The sequence below is a fragment of the Hemitrygon akajei genome, unplaced genomic scaffold (genome assembly GCF_048418815.1).
Source record: "Hemitrygon akajei unplaced genomic scaffold, sHemAka1.3 Scf000041, whole genome shotgun sequence".
In the NCBI taxonomy this organism is placed as follows: domain Eukaryota; kingdom Metazoa; phylum Chordata; class Chondrichthyes; order Myliobatiformes; family Dasyatidae; genus Hemitrygon; species Hemitrygon akajei.
In genome coordinates this window covers 207861-227212 of record NW_027331927.1, presented here as the reverse complement: position 1 = coordinate 227212, position 19352 = coordinate 207861, and the positions used below count along the sequence as shown (strand labels likewise).

The 19352-nt window shown below is 42.2% G+C and overlaps 1 protein-coding gene across 1 annotated transcript in view; it reads left to right on the top strand.

Moving 5' to 3' along the window:
* The first annotated feature begins 811 nt into the window (after positions 1 to 811).
* Positions 812 to 19352, top strand: part of LOC140720356 (NACHT, LRR and PYD domains-containing protein 3-like) — a 30040-nt gene continuing 11499 nt past the window's right edge. Inside the window, exons 1-5 of the mRNA XM_073035226.1 lie at positions 812 to 916; positions 12586 to 12677; positions 14306 to 14460; positions 15369 to 15540; positions 15640 to 15690. Of these exons, the coding sequence (XP_072891327.1) occupies positions 12617 to 12677; positions 14306 to 14460; positions 15369 to 15540; positions 15640 to 15690 (439 nt within the window). The 5' untranslated portion in view covers positions 812 to 916; positions 12586 to 12616. The remainder of the gene's footprint in view (positions 917 to 12585; positions 12678 to 14305; positions 14461 to 15368; positions 15541 to 15639; positions 15691 to 19352) is intronic.

Genomic DNA, 19352 nt, shown 5'->3' with positions numbered 1-19352 from the left:
TGGACTGAGAGTACATGGGAAATGATCATAGAAAAGAGGTGAGGGGTGGGTACGGGGCAAGAGGTGGGGAGTGAGAGGTGGGTCCAAATGAGGGGGGAGGTGGGAAGGTGGAAATAGTGACAGGTGTGGAATGAAAGTAGTCGGGGCAAGACGGGGTTGCGGAAGATGGTATTTAATTCCATGGAGGATTATCTAAGTGGTTAGACAGTATTTATTTTAGAGATTCACCAGACTGATTCCTGGAGGACGATGAAGATCAATGATCATCTTCTCATAAAACAGAGGCCGGCAGATGTGTGGAGACCGAAGGGATCGAGGAAATGGTGATCAGGCAGGAAGATGTGGCTGAGATAGGAGAGCAGCCGTTATCTTGTAGATGGTTGGAGGGGCTGAATGGCCTCTTCCTGCTGTTTCTCACTTGATGTTTCAGTGCTCCAGTGAAGTCCTGTAGGAATGTTAATAGGAATTTGTGTTTGTAAATATAGAACTGATTTGCATGAAAACAGCACAATTCCAGTTTCGGACTGAATTATCTATGGGACCGGGATGAGAATCGAACCGGTAACTCTGAGAACCAGAAGGTGGAGCTGCGGGGACGGCGAAGCAACTGAGGGAAAAACTATAAATGTAGCTAGTGTAAATATGAAATGACGTGTAAAATCCGGCAGGTAGGTCGGGCAGCGTGTGAGACCGGTTCAGGTGGCAGAACCTCCCTCATCACGTGATCAACTTCTCGCTCCCATTTCAAACGCAGATCTGAAGCATCTGCGGGTTTTCGCTTCCGAAGCCCCGCCCCCGCCCTCACAGTCCCCGGATGGGTGGTGGTTTTCTTTCCTTTCTGTGTTGAAGCAGAACGCTGGCGGGGAGCCGTGGGTCGGATCACTGTCTGCGGGGCAAATTGATCAAGTTCCCATCGGTGAGCATTGAGGCCAGACCTGAGAGGGAACCGGACCGACAGCTTCTGGGGGGAGACCTGATGTTGTTCAGTGAGTCCCGTTAACTTCCCCGAACGGGCGGCCGCGTCCCGCTTCCTGGACACAACCTGCAGGGGGTGGTCCGGGTTGTGGGACCTTCACACCGAACCGCCGGAGAGATGAGCCGCCGCTCAGCCTCTGTTGCTCGGGTCCCAGGAGCGGGATGAGGTGGTGATGCCCGGACTAAATCCATCCACTCAGTTGTACCTGGGGAACGTTACCTCCGTCACCCGGCCCGGTAGCCGATCCAAACTTCACCTGGATCGATGCCTGGGGTCGATAATGGTTTTAAAGCACACTGGAAGCGGCCGTTCGGCCCGTTATGTTCTTGCAGACTCGAGGGTTAAACAGAGTAATCGCACCCTCGGGACACTCCTCCACGTTTATGAGTAGTTCCATCTTTCCCCGTTCAGACGGGTCAGTGAGATCCAGATCTCTCACGTCCTCTCGGGGGATTGGGAAGTTTATTTCCATCTTCTTTCCATTACCACAACTTGCCGAAATGCTGACAGTGTTTCCCGATATCTGGCCCTATTAATGCGAGAATTAGGTCTTTTTCATTTATCTGGGTTTCTCGGAAATGTGTACACTCCCTCCGGAATTTCCAAAGGAGCAGCCCAGGCTGTCTAATATTCCCACACGATTGAAATGGGGAATCTGTTTTTTTACATGAACCGAGGTACAGTGAAAATCCTGTCTTTGCCATCACCCACATAGGTCAAGCATTACAACAATACATCGAGGTGATATAAGGTAAAACAATAACAGAGTGTAACAGATCATTATGGTCACAGAGAAAGTACAGTACAGGTAGATATATGGTGCAAAGTCACATCTAGTTAGACTGTGAGGTCAGCAGTCCATCTCATCACACTGGGGAACATTCAATTCGCTTATAACAGCAGAACGGAAACTGCCCTTGAGCCTGGTGTTACGTTTCTGTTTTATTTTATTTTCGACCCAATCGGAGACTGAGAAGTGAAGGGGATTTTCCATTATGTTGGCTGCTTTACTGAGGCAGCAGGGCATATAGACAGAGTCGATGGAGGGGAGTTTGGCTTCTATGATGTGCTCAGCTGTGTCCACTGTTCTCTGTTGTTTCATTCATTTAAACGAAGTGCAATGGCCGTATGTAGATGTGAAGCATCGGGATGGGATACTTTCTGTGGAGCATTGATAAAGCTTGTAGAGTGGAAAAGGACATATATCACAATTTTTATTGTTTGTTCTGGCTTTGTTATATTGGAATCTGTTATCTAGCAGTGTGTACTATTATTTCAGTATCTGTGCATTGCTGGAGGACCATCAGACATTGCCCTTGATTCCATCTCACTCCCGGTTTTATCTGCTTATTCCCTGCCCATCTTGTTCAACATCTGTCCAGCTTGCATCCCACCACCTTAATTATATATATCAGCAATCTCGCTACTAAACATTGTCTCAATTGTGAAGTTTTGTCTTCCATCTATTCCAGGATTGTTTTTTTTTATTAGCTAGAACTACCAGAGGTTAAATTGAATACAACAGGCGGCAGCTTAAAAACTGCCTTTACAATTTTTGTTCCACCGTTACAAAATGGCTGCAGTGTTAATCTTTGTCACGATGAAACACACATCTGATGCTGAGTTTGTTATTTCCTTTTTCGGTTAAATTTAGTGAGCCACTTCCTCCGTTTCCAGGGTAACAAGCCACCAGAGCTGCAAGGACTGTTGCAAATGTTTATCGCTCACAGATCACTGCCTCTCAGTGAAGCTCCCCATCAAATTACCCTTAAATATTTAAAATTTCGGCCCAAATCCACGCTCTCACCCATCCCGAAGACAATAGCCTACATGCATTCACCCTATTTGTACCATTATAGGTTTGTGTGCTCTAGGAGGGGTAACCAACTTGATGTTCGCTGTCCCCACCGTTGAGCATAGCAGAAAATGGTTCGGAACCCCTGCGAGCATCCCTCCTGATTCTCATGTGCTCTAGGTTATCAATTTCTAATCTGTTCAACCTGCCCCTGTAACTCAGTTCCTTAAATGACAGCAACATACGTGTCTGCCAGGCCTCCTGCACCGGCCTGTCACAGGGTCCGAGGGAGACCTTGTCAGGCCCTGGGGATTTATCCATCCTAATTCTCCTCAAGGCAGCAAACTCCTGTTGTGTTATCCGTACACAATCCGTGACCTGACTGGCTTTCGTCATTTCTATAGTCTCTATCTGTCTCCCAAGTAAACACAGGCACTGAGATGTCATTGAAGATCTCTCCCATCTCTTACGGCTTCATGCGTAGATGAGCATGCTGAACGACAGATGTTATTTTGTAACTGTTAGCGGGGCGGGGAGGAAATAACAGGTTTTCTCAGTAATTTATCCTCCTACCACATTATCTGCTATTCGTGAGAATGTGTTCATTACAGTTGTTGTTTACAAAGTTCACAAGAGTGATTCTGGAATGAAAAACTTTGTGTATGAGGAATACACGAGGAAATCTGCAGCTGCAGGAAATTCAAGCAACACACACAAAATACTGGTGGAACACAGCAGGCCAGGCAGCATCTATAGGGAGAAGCGCTGTCGACGTTTCGCGCCGAGACCCTTCGTCAGGATTAACTGAAAGGAAAGATAGTAAGAGATTTGAAAGTAGGGGCGAAGGGAAAATGCGAAATGATAGGAGAAGACCGGAGGGGGTGAGGTGAAGATGAGAGCCAGAAAGGTGATAGGCAAAAGGGATACAGAGCTAGAGAAGAGAAAGGATCATGGGACGGGAGGCCTAGGGAGAAAGAAAGGGGGACGAGAGCACCAGAAGGAGATGGAGAACAGGCAGAGTGATGGGCAGAGAGAGAAAGAAAAAAAGGGAGGGGAGAATCTATATATCAGAGATGGGGTAAGAAGGGGAGGAGGGGCATTAACGGAAGTTAGATAAGTCTCTGGCCCTATTATCGGTGGAGGGATGGTGACTTTGGGAACAGGAACCTCAGTGGAATCCTGTCTTCTGGATAGAGTCGATGGGGACAAGATGTTTTCAACAGTAGGGGAGTCTGGAACCTGAGGTCACAATCTCAATGCATTCAGTTGTATCTGGGGAGCTTCCCTTCCATCATTCTGCCCAGTAGCAGAATTTCACCTGTATCAATGCCGGGGGATGATCGCAGTTAGAAGATATTTGCAGACACAGGAATATGATGAAAATTTTATCCACTTAATTGAACAAATAAGGGAACATCATGGTTATCACAACAATGCATTGTGTGATGCCCGTTGTAAATTTCCCACAGTTGACATTTGGAACCGAGAGGCCGCATCCAACAATGTGTTTTGATTTTGGATCAGCTTCTGCACTGCTTGAAGTTCTGTAGAGATGGAACTATCAATATATTTACTACATGCACCTCGAGATAGGGTTAAAACAGCCATCGGAATTTTAGCTTCCCCATTACAAAATGGCTGAGAGCTCAGTATTCATCTTTGTCATAATGAAACTCAGAGCATGTGAGGTTGAGTTCCTTATTTCCTTTTTCACTTAGTTCTGCTTCCTACATCACCAGGGTAAAAGACCACCAGAGCTCCAAGGAGTGTTGAATATTTGGACTTTGTTGAGATTGTACCTGGAATATGGTGTAAAATCCAGCTCCCCATAATAACGTCGGTTATACAGACCAAAGAGCAAACTGTTGGAGGAACTCAGTGGGTTGGGCAGCATCTGTGGAGGGAAATGGACCGTCAAATTTTGGTCTGAGACACTCCCTCTGGGCTGAGAGCAGACGGGAAAAAGTCAGAGAAAACTAGTGAGAGTTGGGGACGGGGCAAGAACTAGGGAATTGGAGGTGGATACAGGTGATGGGGGAGGTGGGGAGTTGGAAATAGTAACAGGTGTGGAACATGAATTGTTGTGGCAATACGGGGCAGTAGAAGATGGAATTTAGTTCTATAGAGGATTAACAAAGAGGTTAGAGAGTATTTATTTTAGAGATTCACCAGCCTGTTTCCTGGAGGGAAACAGAGATCAGCAGAACGAATGAATCGAGAAGAAACATATGGCTGAGATAGGAGAGCAGTCGTCATAATAAACACAAAATACTCTGCAGATGCTGGGGTCAGAGCAACACGTACAACACGCTGGAGGAACTCAGCAAGTCGGGCAGCATCCGTGGAAACGAACAGTCAACGATCCAGGTTGGTAATTCAGATTCAGATTCAGATTCAGTTTACAGCTAGGATCGGAATTTCCTCAGTCTGCAGTGAAGCTGAAGTCTCGGGCGGTTGGACATTGGTTGTGGGGAAATTGTCGTCTGCACCACACAGTGGGACATCATATCTACTTATGTACTTTGGAGATTATTTAAGAGTTTACTGGGGAGTTAGATGACTTTGAGCTGTGATGTTGTCTATAAGGACTTTGGTAAAGCCTTTAACAAGATCCCACATGGCAGCTGATTGGGAAAGTTCGGTCACGTGGGATTCACGGGGAGCTGGTGAGGTGGATTCACCCCGGACTCGATGAAAAGAAGCAGAGCGTGATGACTGAAGATGGTTTTAGCGAATGGAGGACTGTGACGAGTGGGATGTGGGTGTCAGTGTCGAGAACTCTGTAATTCACTATTCATTCAATTGATTTGTTCATGAAAGGTCAGCAAGTTTGATAATGAATCCGGCAGTCTCGTTGATATTGCAACAGGTTACCATGAATTTCAAAGGGATCTTCTTCAGTTATGGAGATGGGCTGAGGAATGGCAAATGGTTTTCAAAATTGGGCAAGTGTGAGATGGTGCATTTGGACAGTCAAACCACGGTGGGACTGGTACAGTGAATGGGAGAGCATGGAGCATTGTGCAACAGATTGAGAAACAAAAACAAATCATAAATAGGAAATGCGGAATACATGGCTCATACACACAAGCTCTGCTCTGATACAGGGTCTTCCACCTGAAATATGAACGTACTGTCTCTTTTATTGAGTAATTCCAGCATTTTGTTTTAGTTACGTTAAGGAATTTTTGCCAACTTGCTGTTTTGAATGCATGACGGTTCTACATTGTGTTTAATAAGGTGTCATGTAACTATCTGATAACGGCCAGGTGATATGCTCAAAGGTACTTTGATCGGAGTTTAGGTGATAATATTGATCTTAAAATCCTGCCGGAGAAGGTGTAGTGGTTCAGGACAAGATGTCACGATGCTATGTGTGACATTGCATTGTTCAGGATGTCAGAGTGTTTCTACATAGAATCAAACCATATATTACCACAGGTGTCAATGCCAGGCGATGTTAAACTGAAAGGAGACCATGAGGATCAGGCGGGACTGAGAAACCTGTACAATTCAGTGACGAGAGGAATAGATGTCACATTGGTCAGCAGAAATGTTTCAACCCACACTGCTATAACAGTTGGCCATTACTCACCATAGCGCCACCAGTGGTATGAGGACCAAAGCTGTCTGCTCAACCCATCTTTCTTTTTTTTATTAAGTGCAATCGTGAACAATAGCCAGATCAGAAATGTTGATCGGGAGACTTCCGGTGGCTGTAATGGAGTAGGTTGCACTAGCTACGTGCTCCGAAATTATTTGCTTACTTTGCTGTTTAAACCTATCTCGGTGAGAGCACCATGAGTAGAAAGCTGTCAAAAAAGAGACTAGAGACTTTGACTGAAATGATTCAACAAATATCAGAGAAACTCGAAAAATTGAATAAACTGGATGACTTGGAATCCAAGTTTGATTTGTTACAGAATTCCATCGACCTGGTTAAATCTGAACTGAAAACGCTTAATCAGAAACTTAGAAGTATACAGCAGACTGTGAATGACCACGAAATTCGTATTAAGCTACACGAAGAATCTCTGCCGGTGTTGCAGAAGGATATCGAAGGTTTCAACAGAATTTCTAAGGAACAACTTAAAAAGTACGATGCGTTACTGAAGAAACCTACAGACTTGGAGACTAGGAACCGAAGGTGCAATATCAGAATTCTTGTGCTTCCTGGAAAACTGGAGGGTAATCAGCCTATCGATTTTTGTGCTCAAATGCTGAAAGATTTATTCCCCGATATATTATCGGAACTACCAAAATTTAAGCGCGTTCACCGAGTCACTCCCCGTAATTGGAACCCTGCCAAGCCTCGCTCTATTATCATTCGCTTTTATGACTATCAGATTAAAGAACAGATCCTTCTTGAATCAAGGAAGAAACGTATATTACAATTTCGTGATCAACAGTTTCAGATCGTTCAAGATTATCCACCGGAAGTTCTAAGAGCTAGATAGGCTTTTAAAGAGGTTATGTCTGATCTTTTTAAGCTTGACTGTCGCCTTTCTCTCAGAGATCCGTGTAAACTTAAGGTTACTACTTCTGATAATAAGGTCTCTTGGTTTTCGAAGCCTGAAGAAGCTAAGAAATTTTTACAAAGTCTCCATCCTTAAATTCAACTTTGAGTTGTTTTATGTTAAATGTTTTAATTTCAGGTGTTCAATCAAGTAATTGGCCTTTTGTTGATAACAAGTTTTCTTGGTTTTACAAAGTCTTAATCACTTGTTTGACTAAGTAGCTGGCGCCTTGTTATCTTTCAAACTATGCAAAATATGCAGGCAGACAGCATCCATTTTCTCTTTAGCTGCTTTTCGCAGCTCATTTTAAACAATACGTTATATTCTCTCAGTGTTATGTAGGAAGCTATCTAAACTGCTTCCCTTTTTAATTATCTTCTATTTGTTTCTTTACTGTTTTTTGTACCCGCGAGTATATGTTGTTTTACTTATTGATTTTCCATATTTGATTTTCTTTATCTGTCTTTGCTTTTTTACCGTGACTAATTCTTATATTTTCCCATGTTTTTTTTAAAATCGTAATTAACAAACTTATTTACTTTGATTTTTTTTTGTATATATATATTTACAACCGTTTATTCGGCGCAGCTATATATATATATATATATATATATATATTTTGGAGCCACCGGAGTTTTGGGTTGGGAACGTTAGAATTAGTCTTCAGCCTCTCTTGGCTGATTTCTCTCTTTGGGGGGAGGGAGGGGGGAAATGGGTTTTTCTATAAAGCTGATTGGATGTTTTTACTGTTTTACTTATTCACTATCTACATGTCTGTGATTTCCTTTTATACATTAATAAAGGTTACTTGACGGATTCTTTTATTAATATACTCAGTTTTAATGTGAAAGGTCTAAATAACCCTGTTAAACGAAATAAGATTTTCTCTTATATCCGGAAACTTAAAACTCATATAATCTTTCTCCAAGAAACCTATATTCGTCAAGATGATATTTCACATTCTTTCAAAGGATGGAAGGGTATACATTTTCACTCACCCTCTCAATCTAGATCGAGAGTGGTCTCTATCCTGTTTGATCAGAATTTATCCTTTATTCAACATAATGTAATTTCTGATACAAATGGGTGCTTTGTTATTGTTTCGGGTAGTCTTTGGAATAAACTAATCGTATTTGCGAATGTATACGCTCCAAATACAGATGACTCCTTGTTCTTTCAACGTCTTTTCTCTTTTCTGCCTGATTTGAATCCGTATTCCTTAGTGATGGGTGGAGATTTTAATTTTTGGCTTGACCCTATATTACACCGCTCTTCAAGTAAAATCCCTGTCACTAATAAATCAGTCTTACTTTTTAAACCTTTTTTATCTCAATGTGGTATTCTTGAGGTGTGGCGTTTTTTACACCCCCAAGAAAAGGAATATTCATATTTATCTCAGGTTCATCATATGTACTCTTGGATTGATTATTTTTTTATAGATAGAAACTTGCTTCCACTGGTAAAATCCTGTGATTATAAGGAGATTGCTTTGTCTGATCATGCACCTGTGCTTCTGGCTTCAAGATTACCTGCTTACTCTGTACCAAATAGAAGTTAGCGTTTTAACTTATCATTGTTATCGGATAAAAAATTTCAAAAGTTTTTGGAAAACCATATTACTTTTTTCTTTAAAGAAAATTTTAAAGGAGATACTGCTGGTAATATAGTCTGGGATACTTTTAAAGCATATTTTCGTGGAGAAATTATCTCTTATTCTACCTATAGAAAGAAAAAAGCTGACAAAGAAAGGTCTGACCTAGCAGCGATATTAAAAGATCTTGATCGAAAGTATGCCCTGTCTCAAGATCCAAGTATATATAATAAGCGTATTGAAATCCAATCGAAGTATAATCTTCTGCTGACTTACCCAATTGAACGACAGCTGTTGAGAGATATAAATCAATTTTACATTCACGGGGATAGAACTGGTAGTTTTTTAGCCAATCGCTTAAAATCTTTTACAGTTAATCGTCAAATCATAGAATTTTTTAAAGATAATGGAACTAAGACATCCGACCATTCTGAAATTAACAACGTATTTAAAGACTTTTACCTTAAGTTGTATCAGTCTGACTCTTCTTCAGATGATACCTATATGAACGCCTTTTCAGTAATATTAACATTCCTACATTCTCTGCTGATAGTCTAACACAGTTAGATCAGCCTATTTCCAATGAAGAAGTGGTTGAGGCTATACGTGCTTTACATTCTGGTAAGACCCCCGGACCTGATGGCTTTCCTGGGGAGTTCTATAAAACTTTCACTACATTACTTACACCTTATTTATCCTCTGTTATATCAGAGTCCTTTAAATCAGGTAAACTCCCTGAATCTTTTTATGAAGCTTTTATTTCTCTTATTCTTAAAAAAAAAATCCAGCTGAATGTTCTTCATACAGACCGATTTCTTTACTAAATGTTGATGCAAAAATTTTAGCCAAAATCTTAGCTCGAAGACTTGAAAATATTCTACCATCTATTATATCACATGACCAGACAGGATTTATTAAAAATCGTTACTCACATTTTAATATACGTCGGTTATTGAATGTGATATATTCACCATCCAAAAAATATCAGAGTGTATATTATCCTTAGATGCAGAAAAAGCCTTTGATAGGATTGAGTGGAATTATCTTTTTAAGACCTTAGAAAAGTTTAATTTTGGGCCTAATTTTATTCGTTGGGTTAAATTAATCTACTTGTCTCCTACCGCTCAAATTATTACTAACTCCCAAATTTCTAAGCCCTTTAAATTACAGCGGGGAACTGGACAAGGGTGTCCTCTTAGTCCTTTACTTATTGCTTTAGCTATAGAACCCTTAGCAATAGCACTTCGAGAAGCTAAGGACATTTCTGGTATACTAAGGGAAGGTACGTCTCATAAAATTTCGTTATATGCTGATGATATTTTACTTTTTATCTCTAATGTTGAAACTTCTTTACCTTTGGTTCTTTCTTTAATCTCCCAGTTTAGTTCTTTTTCAGGATATAAGCTGAACCTACATAAAAGCGAGCTGTTTCCTTTAAATGACCTAATGTCATCAAATACCAAATTTCCGTTTAAAGTTGTTACAAGTCAATTTACATATTTAGGTGTAACAATTACTAAAAACTTCAAGAATTTATTCAAAGAAAACTTAAACCCCCTTATTGAATTATGTGAAAAAGACTCTTTCTAAATGGTTTCCTCTTTCTTTATCCCTAATTGGCCGAATTAATTCGATTAAAATGAAGATCCTAATTTTTTTTTATCTTTTTCAGGCCTTACATATTTTTATTCCTAAGACGTACTTTGATTCTTTAGATTCAATTTTAACCTCTTATATTTGGAATAATAAACAAGCTCGTTTAAGAAAAGTTTACCTACAAAGAAATAAAGAGATGGGTGGACTAGCCCAACCCAATTTTAGGTTTTAGTATTGGTCTGCCAATATAAGGAATATTACTTTCTGGTCCTATTATATTTATCGTAAAGATTGCCCACCATGGGTCTCTTTAGAAGTTAATTCTGCAAAAAATTCCTCTATTGTCTCTCTTCTTGGATCATACTCTTCTTTTTCAGCAAATAAAACAACAGATAACATAATTGTTAAGCATACTTTAAGGATCTGGTCTCAATTTAGAAAATTTTTTGGTTTAGCGAATTTTTCATTATCATCTCCCATTCTCTTTAATTATTTTTGTATCCCTTCTATGACTGATAAAGTCTTTAAAGATTGGGATGAATTAGGTATGAAGTGTTTTTGGGACCTGTTTATCTCAGGATCTCTTGCTTCTTTTGACCAACTGTCAAATTAATTTGCACTCCCAAAATCACATTTTTATAGATACCTTCAAATTAGAGATTTTCTACGTTTCCCATTAGCTACTTTTCCTACAGGTCCTGATAAAAATTTACTGGACGATCTTTTAAATTTAAAACCTTTTGGTAATGGTTCTATTACCTGTATCTATAACTTGTTGATTGATTCTAGACAAGACTTCTTAGATAAAATAAAAAAAGCTTTGGAGGATGACCTAAATTGTCAGATCTCTGATGATAGATGGAATAAAATTCTTAAACGGGTTAATAAGTCATCTTTCTGTGCCCGTCATTCTCTTCTACAATTTAAAGTGGTTTATAGAGCTTACATTTCTAAATAGAAGCTCTCCAGTTTTTACCCGAATGTTTCTCCACTTTGTAATAAATGCAACTCTGCTGATGTCTCTTTAATTCATATGTTTTGGTTTTGCCCTGCAATTGAAAAGTTTTGGCGGGAAGTATTTCATAACCTCTCTCAACTTTTTAGGGTCCAATTTGACCCAAATCCCCTTAGAGCCTTGTTGGGTATTATTGCAAATGAAGATATAACTTTAAATACTCCTAACCTACAGGTTTTAGTTTTTACCTCTCTTTTAGCAAGAAGAGCAATCTTGCTTAAATGGAAGGAGTATACTCCTCCTACATATCTTCAATGGCTACGTGATATTGTGTCTTATTTAAATTTAGAAAAGATTCGCTGCTCAGTCTTAAATTGGAAACAATCTTTTTATGATATTTGGGGACCCTTCCTAAATTATTTTTCCAATTTATAAAACTTAACAGTGCACAGACTTTTATGTATATCTTTATCTTCTATTCTTAAGTGAATATGTTTTTTTTTCTAATTATCCTTTGTCATCCATCAGCTTTTTTCTTTGGTAGTTGGTAGGCGGTTGACTTTTTTATATATAAAAAAATTCTTTTATGATGTATGTCCTATCTTTAAATCTTTGATTGCAGAGAGGTATACATTTATATGTTATCCTATAACATTTTGATCAATTTTATTTTATTACAATATATGAATGTACACAAGTTATGTTGAGATGTATCGATGCGTTGCACTCTGTAAATCTTTTATTTCTTCTTCTGAATAAAAATATTGTAAAAAGAAAGAAATGCATATCAAGTCTAGTTCCCAAAGAGAACTGTGATAGGCCAATAAGATGGTTCACTGCTGCTCCACAATAGAACACCTTGCCTTACCGTTGACAAATCAATCCTGGTCGACGACACGTGATTGGTTCCTAAAACGGAATTGACTGCAGTATAGCTGGTAGATAGACTGGAGAATCCCGACACGGTGTACAATTCATGTAATGGGTATTGCGTGACTGTGGGTGGATGGGCGCAGGTGGATCAGGACGTGTCAAATCTTCAGTGAAGCAGCCCCAAGATGTTTGGAAGTGTTTGCCTCAGTTTAAAAACAAAACAGTGTTCTGCTTTAAACCTCATTTAACGTTTGACCCTCCTGTTACTTTTGTTTGTTACAGAGCAGCAAAAACTGATCACACCTGTCTTCAAATGGCTCAATGTTCGAGCAGTGGAGGAGTTCCAGTGGCGTCAACATCGGGAAAGGACACGGGTATGTTGCCGAATTATTTTAATTTATAAATATTCATACTCTGAGGGTTCTGCGTCTGGGTTTAATTCAATATCGACAATTCACAAAACATTTGTGAAAAATGAGCAGAGAGATGAGAGAAATAGAGAGTTAACATCTCCGGGAAACACAGTCACACGTGGAAGGAGTACAGTTACCGTCTGCTCCTGCTCCTCTAACAGATTGTGATGCACATTAAAATAGCGAGTTACTCCAGAAGACAAGACATCTTGCAGATGCTGGAAGTTTTGGGCAACACAAAGACACACAAAATATTGGCAGAACTCAGCAGGTCAGGCAGCATCCATGGAGAGGAATAAACATTTGACATTTTGGATCAGCATCACACGGAAGAGAAAGTAATGTGGCAATATCTAAAATTTCTGTCCCCACATTTCCAGTCCGATGAAGGACCTTGGTCCGAAACGTTGATTGTTTATTCTCATCCATTGTCATGGTCTGGTCCGTGAAGTCCGCAATCCGGTTCATGGTCCAGTCCGTGGACTCCGGACTCCGGGTCTTCTGGCTGTCCGTGTTGTATCTGAGAATATAAGTGGCCCTGAGTTCGAGAGTGGTTGCTGGTTCGTCTCGTCAGTATCCTGTCCTTGTCTCTGTGGGGTAAGTCAGGCCGTCTTTGACGTTACCCTGAGTCTGGAGCCTCGCCTGCAACCTTTCACCTTTTCTCGCTCTCAAGTTCTACCGACGAAACAAGACAAGAGCCTTGCTGTGTCTAGATAAGGAACCGCCTTTCGTTGTTTGTAACTGTCTCTGTTTGTCCAAGCCTTCACTAGATAGGTCCGGACATTTGTCGCTACCTAGCATTGGGAACTGTCTCATCGTGAACAGCGTATGAGTCCCGGCCCTACGTCCTCTTCCCAAGGAGGGGCTCTGACTCTGTGTTCTGCATTCCTGCTCTCCCTCGACCAGGTCTCTGTATTTCGCATTCATGTCTCCCAAGTCTGACCCTCATGTCCTCGTCCACGTTTGAGCCTCATGTCCTCATCCAGCCCAGGAGTCGCGTGTCCAGCCCAGGAGTCCCGCGTCCTACCCCCACGTCCAGTCCTGTTGCCTTGGCTTGTCTTGTCCAGCGTCGTTTCATCCCTTGCTTTCTTGATACACCGAGTCCTCTCCCTAGTACTTCAGTGGCGGTGTCATGCATTTGCGTCTGTTCCCTACGCCCAACTAAAGACATCTATAGATGCTGCCTGGCCTGCTGAGTTCCTCCAGCATTTTGTCAGATATCCCAGAGATTTGCTGAGGAAGGGGTTGACCAGGTAGGCAGACAGTAACCCAGAGCAAAACGGTGGTGATGGGCAGTATCAGGAGAGTGATGGTGATGGGTTACTATATTCTCAGCAATAAGCAGAGTTCTTTCAAAACAGAGAGGTATATTCACAGATACGCGAAAGAGCAGCCTTCAACAGATGGAGCTATAACCCCTTCAAAACCACACCCTGCCCCGACCGGGACCACCCATGCCCCTGCCCAAACCCGTTCCCCCCCCCCCATATATATATTGGACTTTATTTAGTGATTTTTAGGTTCCAGAGGGAAAGTTGCTGCCCAATATAGAGTCAATGAATATTTATTTTTCCCATTGTACTTCACAGTGATCACTGAGCTCCTGGCAAGCTGGAATGATTTCCAGCTCCTGCAGTTGACGGACTTCTACCGGGACAGGCTGGAGCAGGCGATGGAAGGAGGGGTGCACGGAGTGAGCCTGGCGTTAACGGCCGAGAATCAGTTCAGCGGAGAGGAACATCGGGTGAGTGGGAGGGAGAATGGGTTTGAATTTTCACACATCACAGGACTGATGGGTGTCGGAATTCTCACTCATCGGATAATAAAGCATAAAACAAATCAGAAATAAATATATATAATTCTTAAAACTGTGAATCTGAAGGAATGATTGAAAGAGGTGTAAATACTCCAGTGGCGGCTCAATGCTCAGAGCGAAGGGAGCAGGGAACAATTGTATGAGTTTGCAATAAAGGAGTTTAAATGGAAATATTGTAGGAATTTTCATTTTGAAAAGACCGTGCAGTGTGACGGCAGGTTGTCAGTGAGAGCCGGGGCATTATTACTGGATGCCTCAGGAGGTCGAGTGTGTACTGTTCTTGGTGGAGATGATTGTGTTACAATCTGTAACTGCAAACAGTGTGAATCATGGAATACTGCCATGTTGTAATGTGTAATCACTGAATAAACCTCCACTTGAAAAAGACAAAGGAAAGGCATCAGGTGTCAGCCGGTAATCCGCTGTCATGTTGGACACTGGCGGACTGAGCAGATGAATCACATCATCTTTTCTGCAACTTCTCCGAGACTGCTCACTCTGTTATAAAAACCCTCCTGACTTCTTTCTTCATCTGTGATCGTTATTTTCTGATTTTGTTTTACACCGTCAAATCCGGTGAGGAATTATTTATGGATTTGGAACCACGTCAATGAAGCGGTCACAGACCAGCCAGGATCTCATTGACTGGTGGACCAGGTTCACGGTGAATGTCCCTCCGTGTGCTCTGCACTCAGAATGTACAGTCCATGTCCAGACAGGATCAGCACCCGTCCGGGTGACTGCTCAGTGTGATCCCGTTACAGAGCACATCATTTACTTCTCATTCTCTGTGTGAATCTGTCAGTCCCCAATATGTTCACTGTTACTCTTCACAGAAAATCTCTGATCTCGCTGATAAGGGAGAGCGGGCGGACAGTTCTAAACTCCTCCTGAGCCTGGTGCTGGAGAAAGGCCCCCGCGCCCGGAGGGTGATGTGGGAAACCTTTGTGAAAATGAGGATTGGAGCCCCAAAGTTTGACAAAATATTGAACGAAATACAGGAGCATGGTGAGAAAGCATCACAGATGAATTTAATTTTGGATTCAATCACAATTGACTTTATAATTTTATGCATTTTAATTCCTCAAATTGTTTTATTCCAAACAGGTTGTGTTCCGGTCCATCGACCAGTACCGGAGATTCCCAGAGAACTGAAAGGTAAGTGAAGAAACCGCTGTTTCCACCAATGGTAGATATTGTGTAGGGCCATGTCGTTGTTGAACCACGGGGATTTGACCAGCTAAGTGGTGGCACAATGACACAGTGCACAGTGCGACACATGGAAAATATTTGCTCGAGGGATATCTTTCTCAGGACATTATGAGGAACAACTCAGAGAGTTGGGGAGTTTTCTGATAGGGACCACTCCTCTCTGACTCCTACAACGACAGGTCCCTCCACCGGACCAGAGTGGAGAAGAGGACGATCTGGAGGAGTGAAATTCTCAGAAATTCTGCACTCCGAAAAGTGAAATCCTTCCCCTGCAGCTGCACTAACTGAGCAACAGCCCTCATCCTGGATCACTTTTCTAAATCCCCTCAGATCCTACAGGTTATCATTTTTAGAATTGAGAGTCCACGGAAGCTCTCATCACAGAATAACAATGAGAGCATCCATTTAATGAGAAAATCAGGTAACACCCAACTGCTCCGTTCAACCCCAAAGCAGCATACGAACCCAACTCTGTTCACATCAGCACTGCCTTACTGCAAACACTGCTACAGTTATCCAGTTTAACTTCCAACTCAATAATCCTGGGAATTCCATCAGGAGACAGTGTTAGTGAGGGTGTGATGGCGACAAAATCCTCAACTCAGTCCACAGAAGCTGAAGTTCATGTGATGTGTGATGGACACTGTGGAAGGGTGAGAGATAGGAATTAGGACAGAGAAACCAAGTTAGCCTGCAAACTTGTTCTTCACTGTTCTTCATGTTGTTTGCCGCAGGAACAGGCACAGCAGTGAAATTCTCACACCCATTTCTAATACAAAACCGATTCATTCCCTGATTATTGAAGAATATCATTTCTAACACTGTCACTTCGTCTGAAGTAACTATTTTAAAAACCAATGTTTTCCTACGCTCCCCATCCCACTCGAATACATTGAACAGAGACCCCACACATCCCTGACAGGGTCCTGGCATACTATGGGACACCAAACATCCCTGACATGGTCCTTGACACAGTGTGAGACCCGGCACATCCCTGACAGAGTCCTTGACACACTGTGAAACCCTGCACATCCCTGCTAGAGTCCTGAAATGCTGAGATCCTGCACAGTCCTGACAAGCCCTTCAAATTCTGTGAAATCCTGGATACACTTTGCAGAGTCCTTACATACTTTTACATGTCCTTTCAAAAGATTGTGTTCAGCAGTAGTGTAGCTGCAATTAGCTGTTTCCACATTTGCCTTCCCCTAATTCAGGACTCAGGGCATTGACATCGTTTTCCATAATTGAGACAGATGGTCTCTGTGTCCAGAATACTCTCCCACTGACACCCCAAACACTTGTCCAGCTATATTATCTCCTGCCTTGTTGGGTTGACGGACGATACAGGTTAGGCTAATAATCCTTATTGTATGGATGGCGGTCCAAGTGAGTGAACATGATGGGATGCTTGGGAATGAAGTGGATAGTTCATTGGAAAGAGTACTGTGGGTCAGGTAGTTGGACCTTGAGAGTGGATCAGCACATGGAAGAGTGATGTTGACTTTATGAAGACTTGATTGAGAGAGACAAGATTGGCATATCAATATTCCAGAGTTACGATACCTCAGATAGAGAGGGGAGGTAGTAAGTACATTTGGAAAGGTTTATTTGCTGACATGGGGAATTTCACAGCTGCACTCAGAGAGGGCATACTGGGGAGTTCAAGTACTGAGGCAATATGGGGAGAGCACAACAATAAGACAGATACAGTCACTGATGGGTTTTTACTAAACTCCTCCCAGTAGTCATCATGAGATTGAGGAACTAATATGTAGGCAAATTCTGGAAAGATGCAAAAGCAGCAAGTTTGTTGTAGTGGGTAATTTTAACTTTCCCTGTGTTGCTGATGACCTTTCATTCTCTGTCCCGTGTTTCCTACTTGCAAGAATATTTTAGGAATCTCTGATGGTGAGATGTGTTCTGGGAACAATGTGTATAATATGTGAACTAGAGGAGAGGCCAGACTGCAGATGGTATTTGGATGTAAGCCTGCAAGTTGCTGAGGATTCAGTGGTGGAACCTTTGGGAACAGTGAACGCAACTCTTGTTTATGAATAAGAAGACGTCCGCAGCTTATAGAAACATAGAAAACCTGCAGCACAATACAGGCCTTTTGGCCCACGATGCTGTACTAAACATGTACTTATTTTAGAAATTAAAAGGCTCTATTGCTTCTGCCTCCACCGCAATCGCCGGCAGCCCATTCCACGCACTCACCACTCTCTGCATTAAAAAAATCTTACCCCTAACAATCCCTCTGTACCTGCTTCCAAGCACCTTAAAACTGTACCCTCCTGTGTTAGCCATTTCAGCCCTAGAAGAAAGTCTCTGACTATCCACACAATCAATGCCTCTCATCATTTTGTACACCTCTGTTAGGTCACCTCTCATTCTCCGTTGTTCCCAGGAGAAATGGCCGAGTTCACTCAACCTATTCTCATAGGGCATGTTCCCCAATCCAGGCAATACTTGTAAATCTCCTCTGCACCCATTCTATAGTTTCCACATCCTTCCTATAGCGAGGTGACCAGAACAGAAGACGATACTCCAAGTGGGGTCTGACCAGGGTCCGATATAGCTGCAACATTACCTCTCGGATCTTAAACTCAATCCCAGGGTTTTGAACCACAGAGTCAACCTGCATAGCAGCTTTGAGTGTCCGCTGGACTCGGACCCCAAGGTCACTCCGATTCTCCACACTGCCAAGAGTGGGGTGTGCAGCATTGGGTGTGGGAAAGATAACTTGGCGGAAGGCAGATTCCGTGGCAAAGGGTTAGATTGAGAGCAGCTCTTGTTAGGAAAATCCCCAATGGGCATGATTAAATATTAGCTGAGCAGAATCTGGGTCCGGCATGTTGCAAAGAGGATTAAAGCCAACGACGGCAATGCCTGTAGATCTTGATGGCAGATGTTGTAAATTTAATCTGAAAGGGAGAGATGAGTTTCATGATGCTGAAATGAGACAGTCAGTTGTGGAGAGTGAAGAGGCGTGCCAAAGAATGCATTGGGATACAGATCAGTTGCAGATGCGAAAGGGGAAATATCAGGTGGAGTTTAATCCAGAGAAGTGTGAGTTCTTGCAATTCAGGAGATCAAATGTATGGGGAAGTATAGAGTAAAGGTCACGACCCTGATGTCATTAGTGTCTACAGGGATCCTGATATCCATATCCATAGCTTTGGAGGTAGGCGGGATGAGTTTCTGGGGACATCCTGCTAGCAGCAACTTTGCGGGCCGAATGTCCCATACCTATACTGTACTACGCAGGTCTTGTGATAGCTGAAATCCTGAGCCACCTGCTACCGAAATTCCTCGGTCTCTGCTCTCTTCTTCACCACCCGACCTGTAATCGGCATGGTTTTCAAACTTGTATTTAAAGTCACAGACCATTAGCATCTCCCATTTCTCCCCTTTCCACAGACGTTGTCTGACCTGTACTCACATCTACACTCCAGTCCTGTGCTGTAGAGGGCAGGACAACATGCTGCATAACTGTGGCAGGCTGGGAGGCTCTACAACAGGTAATCAAAATTGCCCAACGCATCACTGGCACCCCCTGCCGACCTTCCATCGGGGACGTACATACAAAAAGTCTCTGGAAAAGGGTC